This window comes from Cinclus cinclus, chromosome 6 (assembly GCF_963662255.1).
Source record: "Cinclus cinclus chromosome 6, bCinCin1.1, whole genome shotgun sequence".
In the NCBI taxonomy this organism is placed as follows: domain Eukaryota; kingdom Metazoa; phylum Chordata; class Aves; order Passeriformes; family Cinclidae; genus Cinclus; species Cinclus cinclus.
In genome coordinates this window covers 14,346,194-14,367,147 of record NC_085051.1, presented here as the reverse complement: position 1 = coordinate 14,367,147, position 20,954 = coordinate 14,346,194, and the positions used below count along the sequence as shown (strand labels likewise).

Sequence of the window (20,954 nt, the reverse complement as noted above, 5' to 3'; positions counted from 1 at the left end):
ATCTTTTTGTGCTGTGGATCTCACATCTTGTGAGAAAATTGTAAGAATGCTTGCATATCTCACTAAGGATATGAAAATGATTAAGTAATTTTTGTAAAGTATTGGAATTTCTGAGAATTGTTATAGACAAGGGCAATATTATTCTCTTTGCATAAATGTGAAATGTTGAAGTAGAGCAGGGATACCTATGATAATCTAAAACTCATCTCACACATTTATAAATCCTCCTCTTTTTTTGGCTATTCTTATAGGTCCTATTTCTGAAGATGCTCACTGTCACTGGAATTTAGGGATGCTGAGCCCTGGTGCTGATTATTTTTCTTCATCACAATTCACAATGCTTTCTTTAAGCTCATGTTGAAGACCAGATTCTCAGCTGGAGTAAATGCAAGTGGCTGTGTTCAGCTGAACATCTCTATGCCTTATTTGTGCTAGGTAAAGGTCATGCCTGTATCCTGATGTACAAATGTCTCAGTTTTCACTGTGAAAACTATTGCTTCTTGTTTTCCCAGTAGTAAAGATACTGCAGAAGAAACAGGTTTCAAAGTCCTGCTGGTCATCTGTAAGGTGGTTGAGCGTTCATCCTGCTCTGTTAAGACATGACATTTGTAGTGCAGGGCTTGATGAGGGAGTAAACTGGAACAACCTCATAGTTGCCAACATCAGCAGAGGCAACTGAATGCTACTGCAGGGTTTAGCTGGTATTATTTCAGAATAAAATCCTTTCTTTAGGGCTTTAACTTCTGCTGACTGTCTGAAATGCAGCTGCTATGCTGCAGAACCTCCTGAAAAATTGTATCATACGGATAATTTCAGACTGTCAGCCGTACCAACAGTAGCAGGCAAGGAGACTACAAAGAATGGGTTAAATCACAGACTTCTTGCCTCTTCGGTATTCCTGGATAATAATCCACCTACAGTGACTCCACTCTGTGGGTAGAAAATGCCTACCTCTTTTTAAACATAATTTATGCACTCCTTTGCCTTTTGAAAAGGATAGACACCAGCCAGGTAGAAGACTGCTCTGCTGCATTAGGGCTCAGAATTAACCATCAAATGTGTGCCTGATGTGCGAGTCAATCTGCCAAGTCATAAATGTTACAAGCAGACATCTGACTACAACGTGTACTTTTAAAGTGTGCTTTTTGGCTATGTAGCCTTGGCAAATACTGTTCCTTCCAACCTGTGCTAAAAGGACAGGGATACATATGCTGTTAACGTGGCACGGTATGAAATCTGCCATAAACTGATTTCCCCAGAGCATTTCTCCTGGCAAGGGCTATGTGCTACAAGGCAGTGTCTGCAGGATGATCCCAAGTGTCCTTGACTGGATCTGCAGTAAGCAGGAAGGTGCATGATAGCTTCTTGTGTGATGCAGTGGTGGCATCTGAGGGGGCTGAGGGTGTGAAGGAAGCTCATTCCTTCTCCTCCCCAGCCCCACCCCCATGACAAAAAAGTTCCTGGGCTTGGGCCTGAAGGGGTTGGTTGGTGAGAAGTTTCTGCTTCTCCAATAAGTCAGACCTAGAAAATTCTATGGTGGTTGCATAAGTGCTGAAATTGCCACAAGTGCTGAAAAAGCCTGAAAAGCAAGCAATTGACTGGGGAACATATTTCTAATGTAATTGCATTTTGACCATTTTTTGTTGGTCTTGCTTTGAGTTTTGATTAACTTCATGTTAATTATAATCAGTGAACACTGAGGAAGAAAGGGATTGTTTTGTTGGTTTGGGTTTTTGGTTCTTTTTTTTTTTTTTTTTTTTTTTTTTGATTGAAATTCCAACAGCTTTCTATTGTTATTTTATTTGGAAAGGGAGTAATTCCTAGTCCTTTCAGGGGTTACTCAAGAAAAAAGAAATTAACAGAAAAGTCAAATTGGACACTTTTGATTTATTGAATTAGGTAATGAGATAAGTGATTTCAGGCTATCCCTGTGTGTTATAAGGAATAAATCCATGGTAGAAATGAGGTAGAATTAATCCTTCAAAAGCAGTACATATTTTAGAGGAACACAATGGCCCCTGAGCAATGCCCAAGGTATCCAGCCATTTTCTGCTCACCTACAGCAAGAATTACCAGATTATTACAGTAGAGCATCTTGTGCTGCTCACATATCTGCAATACACCCTCTAGTCTGCATGCCAATCAAAGGGCATCTTCAGAGACATTGGCATCTGCAACACAGATGGATGACCTTTATCATCTGCCTAGCTCTCTGAGTCTCCAGGGCAATAACAGGGTAACTCCTTGTCCCAACACAGTGCCAGAAGAGGTCCCAGTGTCATTCTGCAATGTCTCTTCTGACTTCTCTGCCTCCCCGCTGATTTGTAACAGTACCTCTGTCACTTCTGGCTGAATGTTTCCCTGGAAAGTGATTAGTATCTTCATCTACATCTATCTATCTACAGTACAGTATCTACATCTTCAGTGTCTGCCTGATGCCTTTGTGTCAGAGGTCTTGTAATATAAGGAGATCCTGGAGACACAGCCAGCCCAGCTGAGAAGAAGGTGAGTGCTCACACTCTGCTTTGTGCCTGCCTGGGGTTGTTCAGGGTGCCTCAGCACATGTCAGCTTTCAGCACATCCAGCATCTGCTCTGGCATCGTATTCCACAGGCTGTTGGTCTCTTGGAAGAGACCCACTTTGTTAGACTCAGCTCATAGTTAGTCTACCTGCTCTGGGAAGGCAATGTGTTTTCTGACGACAGCCAAGATAAAAACCAAAGGCTCATTCTTTTGCACTCCAGGGTTGATGTATAACTTGCTCCTTCCATTCAGAACCTCTAGCTGGAATGCACATATAATGGAGACAAGGGGTTAATTCACTTAATCTATTCTCTGAAATTAAGGGACTGCCACAAACCAGGGCCAGCTAAAATGTGAGGTCTGGTAAAGCATGCTAGGGCTTAACTTTACATATTTTTGTTTTAAAGTGCCTATATGAGGAGATATATATGTAGATTTTATCATTATGTAATTAAAAGTTATTTATTAGATCTGTTGATAGCCTGTTAGGCACAATCTGCTGGGTGCATCTTGCATTAATTTTTCATCTGAAACAGCAGAAATAATTTTGTGGACTCTAAACTGTTGTTTTGCAGATGCAGTGTTAAGTGTTACTAGATTTTACCTCCCTCATCCACGAAAGCTTTGTTTTCCCATTTCCTGTCAATCTTATTGAGGAATGCTGAATAATCAGAATGAAGCAAAGATAAAATTGCCTTCTGAACTCTCTGATTTGTTTTGAGAAAACTTTGCTTCCTTCTGTGTCAAGGTGTCCTCACTTCACCTGCTTAGAGAAAACATGATAGTGGAAATTCATCTAGTGTCTCCAATTTATCTCCAAATTGCTGTGCAACTGTTGGTCCTCCACAATACCCAGAAGAGGTACACAAATAATGTTGTATTATCCTGATTATAGATGTAAATCATTACCAAGAAGCTGTGGCTTGCCAGAAGTCTCATTTGAAGTCTTATCAAGAGCTGGTGCACTTCTGGGCTTCCCAAATAAGATTGTAACACTTTTGCTTGCTACCTCATCTCCTTGTTGCTTCAGCTCCATCACTGTATCTGCCACAGAATCTTACACATATTTTCATATTGGAGTCCTCAGTGAACAGAACACATAAAGAAGCCACAGCTTTTCATTTAGATGGCAAATATTATCAATTAAAGACTGCTCATTTACTCTAGACCCTTTTCTTTTTTTTAATTAATGTGATCGAACAAGTGCAAAGGGGTGCATGAGAATCCAACCCAGAATAATTCCTGTATGAGGACCACTGCTGGAACCAGCACAGCACCTTTTAGTCTGACAGAGGACGTGCCTGTGGTGTGCTCTCACTTCCACAAGTGCCTTATATATTTAAGCCAGTTGTTTTCTCCTAAAATCCCATTCTGTCTTGGATCACAGGTGAAAAGAGTCTGTGTGTGTGGTGAAGGACATAAGTCTTGTGCAGGACTCCTGAGTGGAGAAGATAGTTTGGCTAGGTTGGAATGCTGAAATATCCACTTGAGAGCTCTTAAGGAAATGAAGTTGGCCTCTTTCTCTTCTTTTTTTTGTCCTGCCCAGCTCTTGTGCCAGCCATCAAGGTGTCAGACCTCCACAGAAGAAAATGAGTACATCAGAACATGCTGTCCAAAATCCTCACGAGTCCTTACAGCAAAAGCTTCTCCAGAATTAGCACTGATCACAATACATAAAACTTTTCATGTGGAGCCTAACCCTTTTTTATTCTTTGGCAAATTTGTAACAGCAAAATCTGCTCTTTTGACCACAAAATCTCTTACTGCAAAACCCCCTCCTCCTGGGCTCTCATGAGGGCTGTTTTTTTGCTTGCAGCACATGCAGAAGGTACTGCATATTGCTAACTCACTTGAATTATCCTGACTAGGTTGTCCTCACCTTGCTGAAAAAGGAATTTCTGTAAGTGGCACAGCCTGAGATTTCAAACCCTTGACCATCTTTCTCTACTAGCAAGCTGCTGACCTGTCACCTTGTGTTCCCTTTCCAGGGTCCTAACTCTATTTGTCCCTCAATGTCCAGTGACTATTGAAGGGTGAGACTTCCCTCTCCCTACAGTGATTTGTTATTCTAGCTCTGAAGTCTCCTTCCGTCTCCTGTTTCTAGGAGATATATCCTCCTGCAGGCATTTTCCTTCTCACTGCTTACTTTGCAACCACTATTTTCTGCAGTTCCACTTCAGGAGTGTCCTTCTCACATCTGATGGTGACTGCAGTTCCTCCACTGCATAGCATCCCATGCTCTGTGAGCAGGAGAGCAGCTATTCAGCAGTGATTAAAATGCTGTTTAAAACCCAGAATTGGTGCCACAGATTCTGGGTGAAAGAGGAACTAACAGAAGGACAAGAACATGTTGATACTTCTAAAAGGGAGAGTAATTTTGTGTCCAGAAAAGGCTAAAAAACACAGTGCCAGGTAGAGAATAATTTGAAGGGTTTTTTTCTGACCTACATGGAAAGCTGTTTATATTTCCAGCTAATTTAAAACTAAGCAAACAAAAATCCCTCTCCTCAATCAAGATAAAGGACTGTAAGAAGATGGATGTGTATTTGTAAGTAAGTAAATGGAAATTATAAAAGGAATTTGGGAAAAAAAAGGAGATCCTTTTTTCCATGAAAACATTCAACAAGGTTTGTTGTATTTGTCCTTCAGACTTCAAACGAGCAAGGTTTTTTCCTTACCTACAGATTTTAGCGAAATAATGTGCAGAAACCTGTTTCCTTTTTATCTCCTGGTATTCTCTCTTAAATTATGCTGCTTTGTTCTTTTTTCTGACTACCATTTTCATTTTCACTTTTCTATTAAGTCAGTATGAAGGGAGAAAAAGAAATTGGGGAGAGAAGAGAAGCTTTGGGATTTTTCTTATGGAGAATAGGGTAAAGCTTTGAATGAATGTTATTTAAGAGGAGGGGGCAGAATTGGAGGAAAAAATATTTTGTTGCCAAAATGTACCTATATTTCTTTGTCCAGCCCTAGATCTGAAACTGGGGTACATGCAATATTCTTTCTTAGCCAAAATGTCTCTGTACTGTGAGGTTTCCTAAATGTCACCTGCATAACTTCCAGAAATGCAAACCTCCAAAAAGATCAAGTCATGGATGGTTTCCCTTCCTTGCAACTTTCACGAGTAGCTGAATTGTAAAGACAACCTCGTGCAATAAATGTTAGAGAGGCTGGTGACAAGCATGGTGATTTTACTTAAGCCTCATGTCTTTCTGTGTGTTTAAAAAAAAAAGTCTCTACTTCAGCATAATGGGAATTGAAAACCATGAGTGACCACTAAGCATTTTGATGAAGGCAGATCTTTATAAGAACAAGAATATATTCTACCTTAAGCTGTGACCCTGTGGTGAATTTTGTTAACTAGAATTTGTAATTTGGGCTACTGAGTTGGCTTAAAAGCATTTTTGTGGCCTGTGGGCATTTTAATAGCAGGACTCCACTGAGTGTTATTGAGAATTATGCAGCTTGAGAGCTTCATGCCGTCCTGAAATTTTTCTTCATTACAGCTAGTACCCTATGCAGTGTAGGTAGTAAAAGGAAAAAATTTTTTTTCATTTGAATCCGAGCCCTTATTGATATTCCTGTCAGAATACAGTTTCTGGTCTCTCAATAAACACAGAGTAAGACTTATGAATGTAGTTTTCACACATAATTTCTGGATCTATTTGTGAGCCTTTTGCCATCTGTGTACATTACAGGTCTTTAGAATAAACTACTGTGCGAGTTGTACAAGCAGTTGGACAGTTGTACAAGTTCATAGCAGAAATCTCTTTTCTTTTTATTTTTTATTTTCTGCAGTTGACAAAGTGAAGAGCAAGGGATATCACAGAAGAGTATTCCTACTATAAGTTTTGCAGTTACTAAAATTAATGATGTGCCCACAGTCATCATAAGTGGAAATTGCATCTGTTAGACTGATATTGCTAAATAAAACCTGGTTGACTACTGGGATGAACAATATCCTCAGATATCCTCGTGGCAATAAAAAAAAGGCAATTATTCCTAACAGCCACATCTATGATCTCTGCAGCAATTCTTGTGCCTGTAAACATGTACATCTCACTTCTAAAATAGATTTAGGACAGTCAGAATGAAAATATTAGATGCAGTTTCTCACTGGTCTGAATTAGATCATGCTATTGAAGTCAAGAGCAGGAAAAGCTTATATCTGCAAGATATGCCTTCAAATCAAAGAACAGCTCTGTGTGTTGTTTTCAGCAGATATACAGCTATGTTGAAATCCTACCTGGATGAAGAGAGTACAAAAACCCCTTCACCTTGGTGCTTATAAAAATGATACCTGAATGCTCGGAGCAAAAGCCTATGGATACATATTTCCCCTGTGCAGTATTCCATAACCATGTAAACCCAGGGAAGAGAGCAGCTGCCTGCTTTATCCAGCTTAATTTCCTGTCAGATAGAGGTTGTGTAATGTGTTTGTATAAGGGAAGAAATGGCTCCAATTGCTTCAAAGAAGAGTTCTCCACCTGCTAGCAAAAGGAAAGTAAGTATGACATCCCCAGATTCCTACCTGTAATACATAACATTCCCCTGCTTTCAAGAACCCAGCAGAAGCCTTGTGGATGTGCCCCGCTCCTTTGAGTTTTCTTACAATGTGACCTGCATCCTAATTGTCCTGACTGTTTTGCCCTTCAATGTTGAATACATGCTTCAAATTCTAATCATATTTTTGTTATCATTGTCCTTATTTTGAAAGTATTTTCATAAATGGTTGAGACTCACAGAACCTTATTGATGCAGGCAGGGCTGTATTAGTACCAGCAGTCTCCTTATCAGATGATGATAAATAGATGTACAAAGCTACCATGACGACATTTTAAATTTTTAATGCTCAAAACCTTTGGAGATCAACTTAGGGACCAGCTGTGGTTCTCACTGACCCCTAAGAGAGGTACAAAAAGTGGGATCAAATGCTGAAACTTCTGCTGTGGCTGTGGTGAGCTCAACATTTATGTCCAGAGGGGACTTTGATGAATGTAGGATGTCAAAGGCTTCACAAGACCATGGAGACAAGACTCACCCCAATGCCTGAAACCAGCTTGTGATTAGCTTGTTTTCAGATGTGGTAGCAAGTCTTCAGGATGCCAGAAAGTCCTGAAAATACCATTCCTCCTATTTCAACACATAGTTAGTTTAAAAAAAGTGCATATTTAATTGCAAAATAGGCTGGAATTATTTTCATACAGAACATACAGAAAGCAAGCGGCTTAGGAGCACAGTTTAAAACTTCCTGGCTTTTGCTCATATTCCTGCCACAGTTGCCAGTAAGATTTCTCTTTCATCTACATTTGCCCGTAGTTCCTTCCTTCTTACTTTCTAATAATTTAAGAGACAAGGTGACAGAACAGATTAAAAAATATCTATAAATAATACTGCACGTAAAGAGGCATTTACCCACTGAGTCTTAAAACTCATTCCCTGATTTGGATCTGTTTTTATAAACTTCATCTCACTTGACACTGACAATGATTCACATAAATATTAAGTGTTCATTTTCAGTCCAGTGCACCTAAGTGAAGCTAAACTGTAGAGTTCTTTGGAGTTTTTACCCCAAAGGTCCTTACTTAGGATGGAAAGAAGGTTAGGAGGATACTGTTCTTCAGCACTTTACAATCATCACATATTAGCTAGTGTAAATGGAGCATTTTTAAATTTTTCAATGACATTCACATTGCAAATGGGCTTTTTTGTTGACCTTTTTTTTTTAGTATATAAAAATAGAGTGAGTTATCCTGAATTAAAGTCTAAACCTGAAGGCTGTGGAATAATATGTTTTTTTATTTGTACCCTCTCTGTTGTGTTGTGGTTATGTTCAGCTCTATCATTAATCTTTTGCTGTATCTTGCTTTTTAATTAAAGCAGTCCTGAAATGTTTTATTAATTGTCCAAACATTTTTTTTATTTGGACTGTGCAGCAAAGCTATTTAAACACTGAAAGAAAACATTTTTTTCAATGTTTATCTCTTCTAAATTCTAATGCAATTGTATTTCTGTTATAGCAGGAGTATATTTGATAACAGATGGTAAACCTGCAAAACTGTCTCTGCTTCATTAGTGCCCCTGGCAAGTCTTCCTATATAAGGAAAGTTACAGCAGAGAGGGATATTTAACAATATATCCTTCACAGTTTCCAGTAAGATTCTGGACTAGTTTTAAGTGTATTATGAAAGCAGCGAATGTAATACCTAGAATGCCCATTGATAATTTCTGTGTTGGTTGTTAAAACCAGAATTAAGCATATGTGCTGTAAAAGGCTCTGATCTAGCAAAAACTTGTTTGCATGCTTTACCAATTTAAATTAATCCTGGCAATAGTTTCATTGACATCACTTTCCTTCAATGGTGATCATGGGTTTCTATTAAAAAGTAATAAAATGTAAGTGATCAATCTCCATTTAAATTAAAAAAATGTTTATGTTAAAATATTGATGAAAAGGCAGCCTTCAGAGATTTTAAGAACCCATGTATTCCCATGGCACAACTGAAAGGTGACAGATTGATAGCCCTGGGAAACATAGGTCTTTTCAAAACAAATTATGTGATGTGTCCTCACACTGACTTTGGAGCTCGTTTTGCAGCATGGCAGAACTGCTCAGGCTCTGGGGTGGAAAAGTCCTCTCTAGTACTGTGTATTGTCTACTCTGTATATCATCACCTACTTTTCCATGCATTTTGCACATTCCTTCTCCATAGGGGCTGCATAGAGATCCCTAAACCATGGGGCATGGCTCAGTGTGGACTCCAAGGTATGAGGACAGCATATGGTTATTTTCTACCAAGAACTGGCTTCCAACAAGTGAGTGAAAATAAATAAAAAAAAAAACCAGTCTTGTTAAATGCTCACATTAGACCATCTCTGGTAATGCCACTATGTATATCTGCTATTGATGTTGCTGAATTCAGTAGCCCGGAACTACCACAGAGGAACAGCCTCTTCCACATTATTGGGAAATGCTGCTTTGCCATCTTCTCAGTATAATGGCTTGTGATCCTCCTGCTGTGCAAATTGGATTAACTTCACTAACTGCCTGGATTATGCAGCTTTGTGAAGTGGGGAGGGCTTCCAAGTAGAGGCAGATCAAAATTTGACATTGTGCAGTTGGGGGAAATATTAAATTTGAAATTTCGCATTCTAAGCAAAAAACAGTAGCCACTAGATTATTGCATCATGGGAACTGTTTCATACTACAAATATTTCATACTACAAGTATCTCATGTTTTTACTTGTGTGTTTTTTAAAACAGCTTATATTCAGTATGTGTTTGGCAAGAACAGTTAAAGGACTTTTCCTATTAGTGAAGGAAAATTATAGGCATCAACAAGGCTTTGATGGAAGGTAGTTGCCAATAGTACTAAGGCAGTTTTGGGCACATGCAGAAACAACACTGTAGGCACTGGGAGATTTTAATATGCATTTTAAAAAATTAGAAATACAGGGTTAGTATTTTGGGAATTCTAAGTTTGAGCTCACATGGTGACACCCTTTCATGAGCCTGCCCTCAGAAGTGAATATGTAGGAAGTGCCTGCTAGATTTCCTGGATGCAGGAGTGATGGAGAAGGTGGTGACAGAGCAGCCCTGCTGTCTGTGCACTTGCCACCACAGCTCAGGCAGATCCTGCACCTTTGGAAGGATCACAGCCCCAGGTGATCTGATGCTGCAGTCCAGGCTGGTTTGGAAAACACTACGTCTGAGTATAGTGTAAAGTCTTCCCTTAGATGCTGTCAACTTGCTGTTTTTATAGTACAAGCATTTGAAGGTGTCACAGAAATTATAACTCTATTGTGCTAGCTACTGAAATAAACATATAGTAAGGGAGAGAGGAAAAAGTGTAAAGTGAGTAACCTGAGAAATTTTGTTTATTTTGACATACTAAGATTAAACATCTTGTATAATTTCACATGCAGTAAAATTCATAGAAAATGAGAGGGGCTGGAAGCATATCCAAATGATGTGCCATACTGAGCTAATAAAATGTGGTGTTTGTATGCTTGAGCCCATTGCAGATGTTAATTTCCTGAGCTAAATGTGTGTGACCTGCCTTTGCACTATTGGAATGCTGCAGATGCTCCTCCTGAGAGGATCCTTCAGAGCTAAAATAGGCAAGCAGGTAGAGCTTTGGTCAGATCTTCTAACTAATGCTCACTCTGTAAACTGCATTAATGCAGTTGCTTGGAAAATTTTTCCAATTCTCAGGTTTGGGGGCTTTTTTAGGGTTTTGATTTTTGCTTTCTAGTAAATTTCCACTGTATAGGTCTGTGTACTCATTTGAGGACATGTGGGAATGTTCTGAATGAAAGTTAAAAGTCACCTAGTAAGAACAAAGGCTTACCCTGCTGTCCCAACCAAGATATCCTTTGAGAACGGTAAATGCACAGTTTTAGGCATTCCTATACCTGATGGTAATGTGGACATGAAGATAAATTTGTGGTTTGGAGTTGAAGACACTATAGAATTTTCACTGAATTTCAAATTTTTTATTTGCCTGTAGTCCATGCCACTGATACAGTGAAATATTGCTTAATAGAGCAGGTTCTCCAAAAGATGCTTTCTTTAGAGCAGTGAATGCACTTTTGCACTATTGATTTCCTGCTGCTTAGACATAACTAACATTTTAAGTAATCTATACAGTTTTGAAATTTACATTAGGTCTTTTAATAAAATCCCTAGCACCTCAGGGACTTCTTGGTAGGCTAGACAGTGAACTCCTATCAACTGAACACTAAACAACAGAACACTAAATTTCAGTATCACTTGAGCAACATTCCAACCTAAGCTGATCTGCTACTGCCCCAAAACCAGCAAGTCAAACGCTCCCCCTCAGCAGTTGCCTCAGTTTGGGTATTGGTTGAGCTATCACAGCACAGTCAGGTTGTTCTTGGTTTGTCCTTACAAGTGCTTCACTGAAAAACCCTGAGTTAAAATCAGTTCTGCATTATGCGGGACACATTCCCCAGAAGTGCTAAGATGTACTGTCACTAGATTTCTTGCAGAACTCCACACTAGAAGTGAAGGGGAGATCCATGCTAAAAAGGGAAATGGGAATAGCACAATGTGGATGAGATCATGTTGTGTTTTTAAAGTAGAGATCAAACGCTGCTGTGAAGGCAAGCCCTTTTGCATTGTGTGTGTTGTGGCAATTACACAATTGTCCTTGTCCTGAAAAATCTTACCTGAAATAGGTGTGCATGGGTCTCCCGTTGGATCCCACTAAAATCAATGGTAGTTTGAACCACGACCCTACAAGGTGAGGTGGGATTTTAGTGATGGTCTGTTTGCCTCTTGCTTGCATCCTTTTCTGCTCTAGGACATGACCTTCCTTCTGCTGGAGGTTGTAGGTGCTCAGCATTTTAGAGATTTCTTCCTATTCATTTTGTTTTCAAGTCTGTTATCAAGTCTGAAGCATTCTGACTGAAGGTATAAATTGAATTAATAACTGGATAAATCACAGAACTGGCCTCCACCATCTATACCTATCAATTGATCCGGTGTAATGAAGACTGCAAGAAGTCCAAAATGAAAAACAGAACAGGGGTACTGGAATGAATTTTCAAGGGAAATCTGCAGCTAAATTTCTTATGTATGTAAAATGATAAGCAACCCAAGGTGACCAGATCTTTCTGTGTTTCAGAACGTATTTTTTGAGGGCAAATGTGGGCAGCAAGAGAAACTCTGCTGCAGTTGAAACAAGTAGTTATTAAGTAACTGTTGATGTATCTGCATACATTCATTTTTTTTTTTTTTTGTGAATGGGTAGATGATCAAGGAAATTCAGAAAATATCAATTTGGTTGTGCAGATGAAAAATGTATGTTTTAACTTGTATTTGCCCCTGAAAATTATAAGACTCGGTAGCAACAGGTTTTGCCTTTGCTATTTAAAACCAAATAATCCATTTTATTGCATCTTAAAAGGGACAGTCTCTCCCAGGTATTAAAGTAAAAAGCCAGCATGATATTTTAAGCTATTTCTTGCAGTCACAACACCTCAGTGGTCCTGACCCAGGATTTTTCAAAGTAAATCTAGCGGTGCTGAGATTTTCTGCTGCTCCTGAAGTATCAACATAATTACGTAAGTCTGTGCCAGCAGCGTATGCTTGTGTTGGTAGCTCATGTGCAGCACACACACTGCTGCCTGTCTGCAGTGCACTGAAACCTGAGATTTATTGCATTTACTAAAGGCCATTACAATGCAATTTTAACTTACTGTCATTAAAGGGTCTTACATCATAAGCAATCACTACAAAAAGCCTTGGCCTGCGATTTATTCATAATTTTTATTGCATGATTTATTAGTGTCTCTGTTACATTTTATAAAGCTTATCAGAAATAAATTAAAATCAATTAGGGCCTGGTCCTTTCACCTTTACTCATGTTGTGTGGTACCTTGTTCTGAGCCTGATGGAAACGGGGATATTCCTGGAGTAAGGTATCACTACAGGAGTAGGAGTGAAGATAGCAAAATCTGGTTACTTAGTGAGCACAGGAGAGAGATGTAAAAATTATTCTAGAAATGACAGCATTTGGTTTATATTCCAGGGGGAGGAGGTGGTTCTCCATGAATTCATAGATTTCTCTGATTTCATCCGATCCTACTGCTTCTGTGTACCATTTGGAGTGAATCACATATTTATGTAATTCAATATTCAGCAGGGAAAGCCAAGTCAGCCTTCTAAACTGTTCTTTCCTCAGATCAAATTCAGCTTATAGTAGCTGAGAAGCTAATTGTAAGACAATTGCAAAGATCTCAAAATGGCTTTTCTATCAGTCTTATACCCCAAGAATGCACTGAAATTTCTCATAAGATCAAGCTTATACAAAATGGAAAGTCAGTTTTGCTGTCTGTATTTGCATGAGAAAGGATTACGCACTTGATTATCAATTAGGGCCCAACTTTTCAAACTGAATTCCCCTGCTTGACCTTCCATTACGAAACAGCATTTGGATATGACTTAGTTGAACATTAATTGAAGTCATGTGGTTTAAAGGGGGATGTATTCTACAGTCCTTCGCAGTAAAAAATGCCAATAAGATCATGATGACCTTTGTCAGTATTAGAGCTCTATGTTTTGATGCAGTGTGCTAAAGATGCTCATGTCTTTAAAAGAGTATGAAAACATGTATTTGAATATGTATGCTCCTAAAAAATTCCTAAGATCTATTGCACTTTAGTGCTTTGGAATGGGAATATGCACCGTGTCTATTAAAAAAAAAAAAGGCAGTACAAAGCAATTAATTAGTTATCCTGAACCATACTGCAGGATAATTCATTTCTATCCTTGAAGTTGGTGGCAATTTTGGCTGAGTTTCAATAACAGTAAGGCTGGGCCCTCTGTTGCTGATTTGCTAACATCTCTCCTTATGTTAAACAGAAAGGCAGTATGTATAGACTTTACTAAAGTACTACCATAAATATACACTCATTTTTACAAATAAGGAAGACAAAAACTGTTAAACACTAGGTCGCACAGCAGAAGAGAAGAACAAAATGGAAAAATAGTTTTCATAGATACAGTCTAATATACCACATGTCTGTGAGCAGTTCTAAAATAGAAATAATATAATTGATTCACTGATCTTTTTATCCTTTGTCTCATGATAGACCAACAGAGAATTATCAGTATTTTGTTGCCTTTTTTGCCCTAACCAAAACCAAAATAGCAAATGTCAGGAGAAGGGCAAAGAAAACAATTGAAGGTACATAGGGATGGAGAAGAAAGAGAGAAGGGACCAAATATCTCTCTGAACCCAGCCACTAAATTCACATTGATTTCAGTGGCACCACGGTTACTTCTGCAGAAATATTTTGGGGCGGTTTAATTTTGAAGTCCTTCCTCATATGGAAATCCCACTCAGCATCGTAGGAGGTGGCAGCAATAGGAAGGCATATATATGTGTATGCATATGATGGTATGATCCATACAATCATAGCCTTGGCTAAATGAAGTAAATTTTGTAACCTAGAAACATTAAAATCAAGGGACATAAAAAAAATAAAATGGCAACAGATGCTGTTCTTTTTTAAGGTTTTAGATTAATAGAAATAAAATTGGAAATACGCAAATAGATTTTAAAAAAATGTCCTTGAATCCAAACTGTTAAGTCTGTACTAGGCAGCCATGGAATTGTCAGGTGGGTAACATCATCTCTCTCATCTCCCTGTGAGATTGTGACTTCAAAGAGACTTAAAGATTTTTTGGGCAGACATAATATCTTCCTGTGTGTTTCTGAATAGCTCGAACTGGTGAACTCATGATTCTACACGGCTGTTCTGATGTTTTCTAATTTTTTTGTGTGTGCATGTGTGTGTGGTAGATTAAAAACATATTACTTCTGAATTCGGGACAGACAATTCCCAGGAGTTACTTGTGTACCTGCTCCCACCATGACCAATTTGATAGGGACTGGATGTGGGATTTGGAGCAGTGAACACTTTCTAGTACATTGCAAAGGTTTCTTTGGTCAGGATGCAGAGAAGAATACCCTGCTCACTAGTGAGTTATATAAGGATTTGCAGTAACATGTTCCTTGATGGGAGAAAATAGGAATAAAATGGAATTTTAGGAACTATATTAATAATGAATTATAGAATGGTAGTTAATAGATGTCTGTAATTCCATTATACTACTAGTGTAAGGGAAACCTCATTTGATGTGGAAAGATTCTCATTTTTCCAGAGCTGTAACGCAGCGTGCAGTTAAAATTAGGCTGTCTTGTTAATTGTCAAAGTATATGGTAAGAATTCCTGCAGCCAGCTTTGCAGGATTAGATATGCCTCTGCAGGAGACAGCTTCCAGAAAGGCTCAAGGTGGGAGAGCAGCTCCACTGGGGCCCTCTGAAGCAGTCCCTGAGGAGGGTAGAGGAAAGTGAGTGGGGCAGCTCTCATCCCCTCTGTCCCTGTCTGCTCATGCTCGGTGGGAGTTTCCAGACCAGTGTCTGTGGAGCACTCCTGTGCCAAGCATGTCTCCATCACACATCTGTGGAATAAGCCCCCCTTGAAAAGGATGAGGAGTATCTGTTCCCATTCCCTGATACCTGCCTCAATTCCTGAGCTAAGCTGTGCTGGTCAGGGGTAAGGAACAAGCAGGATAACCCCAGCTCTAATCCTCAAGACAGTGTGGTTATTCAGGAACTAGGACCCCATAAGCCTTTTTATACCTATGAGTTGCACTTTATATAGAGAAAAATCAGTTTAAATGAACACAGCTAGATTGAAATACTCTTGAATGTATAAAAGAAAGATGGAAGAAATCCCTGGGGAATATCTTTTTTCTCATCTCTTTACCACTATCCTTTTTCCTGTCTCCTTCTCAGTGTCAGAAACTCGTCCTTCAAAAGTCACCCACAGAGGAAAGCAGATTCTTCTGCAGGATGTGAAGGGGAAACATGAGGGAAGGGTGAGTGAGAGTTTTGCTTTTCCTCTTACAAATCAAAGTGGTACAGCACATGCCAGGATTGCAAGTCAAGCTGTTGAGGACTTTCCATAGGACCCTAACCAGCTTTTTCCATAGGACCCTAACCAGCTTTTTTAAAAAAAGCTTTCCTGAGAGTTAATTAATAAAGCTCAACTGTCCAATTTGAGTGTGAGCAGTAGCACACCATCTCAGCTGAAAGCACCTCGCTCCCAAACACCGAGTAGCCCAAGGAATGGGAATTAACACAAACACAACCTTACCCTGTTGTGAAAGAGGAGGAGAAAGGGGAATAAATATGTTAGATACCTGCAGGCCAAAATCCCCAGGAAATCAGTGGGAGTTTTACTAGTGGAAGAATAGCATGACCAGACATAAATATAAAGGAGAGAGGATGCCAAGAAAATATTTTTCACATGTTTGTGCACTGAGGGACCTATGAAGTCTAGTAAATATAGAGGGCAGGCACTCTACTACAGTGTTACTCTCTGCTGCCTTAGCATAGCTTCCTGGCTGACTCTATTCCCCCCTTTGTGCCTACTTAGAAAAAAATAAATTGACCAAGTTGTCTGATAATGCAAAAAAGATGGTTCTAATGTGCTTCAAATAGACATCAGTTTGTGTGTGCAGTGATATTTAGCTGTCTGGGCAGATGCTTTTGATAGTCCTCCTGGATTCCTGGATCTTTCCCATAATCTTTTGTTACTCTGTTCAGATCTTCAGGCATCAGACTTTGCCTCTGATATCCAAATGTGGATTCTTTAGGTTAGGGAGAAGTGTACTACCTGTTTATCTTACTAAGATAGGTGTCTAAAGCAGTCTGTCATTTGGAGCAAACTATCTTTTCTTATTACAGATATAAAAGGTAATGCAATTTTTGAAGTGTTTCCTCTTTTTAGAAAGAACTACATTATTAAGAAATAAGCATGGAGAAAACTTGAAATTAATTAAAATCAGCCACTATTGTTTTAACAAGCAACTGTTGCACCTAAAGACAAATGGTTAGACTAGGAGCTTTGCTTAATGAAAGTTAAGAAATAAACAACATTTACAGAGTTAGCTGATTTTGCCTGACATGCACTAATGCACTTCCAGTCTTCCCTGGCAGTTTAAAACAAGATCAGAAGTAACTTAGTATGAGTCAGGGGGAGGTGAAGCAAAATAGTCAAATGTACTTGTATTTGCAAGCAGTGTCCATCAAAATCTTCCAAGAATGGCTGGATTTGAGTAAATGCTGAGCTTTTCATAGACAGTTCCTTAAACATTCACTTATTTAGCATGCCAGATACAGTCCAGATATTTTGCTTTATATAGACATGCAGATTTTCATTTCATCTTAATATTCAGAGACTGTATTCCTTTTACTTGCCCAAGTGTAACACTATAATGGTTATGTAAACTGATACTTACATTGAGTTGTTATTTTGACATGCATTTTGCTGCCATATGTAAACATCAAAGATGTATAATAACCACCCTTAGTACAGGTCCCAGTTCCATTTAGGAAGAGATAATTTTGTGATTATTATTATTATTTTTATTTTTTTTTTTTTAATAAAATGGCAAAGTGAATTTAGATTTTTGCACAACTGAATTGCAGTTTGTAACTCAAAGTAGCGCACTCAGTTAGAAGTGGGGTAAGAGTGGTTTTGTTGCCTGGCTCTACCAATGATCACCTTAATATACTATTCATTGTTAATGATATTATCAATTATTTTACTATAAATTAGCTATTGTGAGCTTCAGGTATTTTTGCAACGTCTGTGTTAGGCTACAGGAGCATAAATCAAACTCCCATCTCTTTTTACATCCATAACCATAACATATGGCTTTTATTAGGAAGTGTTAAGTGTCTTATAATGTCGTCTTAATGGACAGTGTGTGCATGTGTTGATGAGGAAAGCCATCTTCCTTCATGCAAAATATTAATGGATGTGGCCTATGTCTCCATAGATACAAGTTAAAGAATCATATTTAGCCCACTAAATATCCAGTGTTCTCATATTTATCTAGTTTTAACAATTCTTTAAGGAAAGAACAAATTAGAGGTAAATCAGGAATTGAATTCTAACAGGTATGCACAAGTGATTGTGAATAAATGGTACATCGTCCACTCAAAACTCTCCCCAACAAACCCAAATCATTTTATAAAATGCCTATTGCTAAATGGAAATACCCTTAGAGAATTTATATCCTTCTAGAATTCCAGTCTGCGCATCACAAAGACTCCTAATATTGGTTGTAAATTTTTGTCCTTCTAAAATATCATAATGCCTCCAAGCAAAAAAGTGTTTTAACATCTGTATCATTTTAACTGGGACAACATTATCCATTTGGCTTTCGAACCACATCCCAAAATCTTGAACAAACACATTACTTTCATTTGAAATGTGTTTTACCAACAGATTCCTAAGTACCAGAGAGCTCTGCTATTCAGATCAGCTGCTAACACTGGGCTTGATTAATGGAAACCAAGCATTTTGAAGGATACCCTCCAGCCTTGCCTTTCCCTTTCCATGTTCCCTTGTCAGAAATCAGGGATTTGAAAGCTGCAATTATCTTTCCATCTTGTGGTAAATATTCTATTATTCCTTTATCCTCCATGCTGTTTAAAGGAACTCATTTAAAACATGAACTCTTTTGTTCACGTAGGGAGTCTCCAAATGGTAGGCAAACAAGAATCTTTAGAAATGCAGCCAGATATAACTCCAGGCTCTGCTCCAGCTTTCCCCATTCATTCAGTTTGCAAACCTGGTGTGTCCCTGCTGGAGATCTCTGCTCAGACCAAGTCTCCAGCAGCTGCTATTCCACCACCCATTCATACATGGCCAGCTCCTCTCTCCCTGCTCTTTGCATTTCCACTTCTCTTTCATCCATCCATCCATCCATCCATCCATCCATCCATCCATCCATCCAATTTTCTCCCTAATCTGATCTTACTTCTTTGATCCTTCTCAGGAACACTGATCACCCTCCCTCACCAAAGCACTACTCATCCCTTCCGAAGGCTGGCAGCAATAAAGCTGTAACAAACGTGCATTTAAGCCTATGCCAACCAATTTCTTTATGAAGGCACTATCCTGTTTCCCTAGTTATCAATTTGACTATCTTGGGAGTTAATCCTGCTGCTGTTCCTGAAGCAAATGTTTTCAGTACTTTTGATTTCAGGAGCAGAATCAGACCCTAATTAATGTAATTATCCTCATAGCATGAGGAGGTGCCTACTTGAAGGAGTTGGATGACTGTTACACACCATTTTTATCCACAGCTATTCCATGAGCTGCACCAGAGTGCATTCCCTTTCCAAAACAACCGCAGGCACCAGGAGGGGAGGAGCTGTCCTTCAGTAGCAGGCAAGAAACCTGTCAAGCACAGTGTCCCTTCTACATGAATGAAACCTTTTCCCCTGATTAATATTTTGCATTTCCCACAAGGGAAAAACACACAGAGTGAGCGGCTGAATTACCCATTTTCAGAGAAGCATGTTCATAAATATTTAACTTGGTATGTAAGAGAAAAGAGAGAGGCATTGACTCCCTTTCCAGTCTAGGCTGAAACTCTCCAAATCCCCTGGTACCGCTGGAACTGCCTGCTCCCATAATTCTTTCTCCATCTCGTAAAGGGGAGAGAGCCCATTAGCTGGCTGGTAAGAGGGCTGGACAAGGTGTCTCTCTTTCCTGGGGGATGTCTGACTGTAAAAATCTATGCAAAGAGGGAAATTACCTGGTGTAATGGAGACCTCTCTGGACCATGACTGGGACCCTGCCCCAAGCTGTTATAGGAGTTTTAGGAGATATGAGAAAATAAGGGTCTCTGGAGGCCCACGCCTGAGTACACAAGCTCAGGCCTTGGTGTCTACTTGTTCCCCATGCATGGGGCCTGCTTGAGAGCATAGGCTACATCCCCAGAGAGCCCTCATGATTTTTGTATGGCCACACACATGGATGCTCTGACAGCAGAGAGAACCCTGGTGATGCTGGGACCGTGGGGAGGTTTTGAGTGTTTTGATGAGGGTGCTGATTGCATAGCTTACCCTTGCATATCTGGAGGAGTAGGGATCCTCAAAGAGTGCCCAGATGCGGGGTTGCCACCGTCTCCAGAAGCCCCCAGACCTGCCATCTGGGGAGTCACTTAGTGCTAGGCGTTTTGTCATCTCCAGCTCATCTTCACCATCACCAGAGTCTCCAGTGCCATCTATGTCTCCGTCCTCAGCACTGCTATCCAGGGGCGCCCCACCAAAGCTGTCCAGAGCCTCTTCGGCGTCGCGGTGCTGCCGGTAGGTCATCCAACAGCAGGGCTCCACATCGGTCTCATCGATGCCCCAGAAGGCCAGCTCCTCCTCATACAAGGGCCCGCACACGTCCGCGGGGCAGTGCAGCTTGCCAGTGCGGTAGTAATTCAGGATGTGGGCGAAGACGCCCGGGTGCCGGTCAAAGAAAAACTCATCCGTGCGGGGATCATAGTCAAAGTGGCTGTGGGCATCGGGCTCAGCGATCCAGGCCAGCCGCGTGCCGGGCAGGGTGCGCAGGGTGCTGCGGTAAGTCTGGTGCCTAGTCCCTCCCACGTTGATCACAATGCGGTCGCTCTCGTCGCCCTGGCCCATCTCGTCTCTTGTTAGGCATGTCGCAGACTCATCCAAGCAAGCACGGCAGGCAGCAAGCCCGTCAGGGGACGGCTGCTCGGCGGCAGTCGGTGCCTAAGCCGAGCCCCGCTCCGGGCCCGCGGGGGCGAGGGGCCCCGGCCAGCCCCGCTCCCCCGGGGCCGCTCCGAGGCGATGCCGGTGGCGGTGGCTCCCGGCGCTGCGCCGCCTCCGTCTGGAGTCAGACGCTCGGGGTCCGCGGCAGCTGCAGCCGCGGCGGAGGGGCAGGGGCAGGGGGGGCCATGCTCCGGGAGCGCGGGCGCTGCGGTGCCGGAGGGGGAGGGCCTTTCCCTGGTTGGACGTGGCCAAAAGCACAAGGGAAAGAAAATAAAAAAAAAAAAAAAAAAAAAAAGGTGGGGGGAGG

At 40.4% G+C, this 20,954-nt stretch overlaps 1 protein-coding gene across 6 annotated transcripts in view; it reads right to left on the bottom strand.

The window, feature by feature from the left end:
- The window catches only part of KCNC1 (potassium voltage-gated channel subfamily C member 1), a 121,499-nt gene extending 100,930 nt beyond the window's left edge, over positions 1 to 20,569 (bottom strand). For 4 of the 6 annotated variants that reach the window (XM_062494230.1, XM_062494232.1, XM_062494233.1 and 1 more), the window contains exon 1: positions 19,985 to 20,554. In XM_062494230.1, coding sequence (XP_062350214.1) covers positions 19,985 to 20,554 — 570 coding nt within the window. Of the gene's footprint in view, positions 1 to 19,984 lie in introns of all 6 variants that reach the window. The other 2 variants (XM_062494234.1, XM_062494235.1) reach the window with 1 other exon arrangement.
- Positions 20,570 to 20,954: the final 385 nt, after the last annotated feature.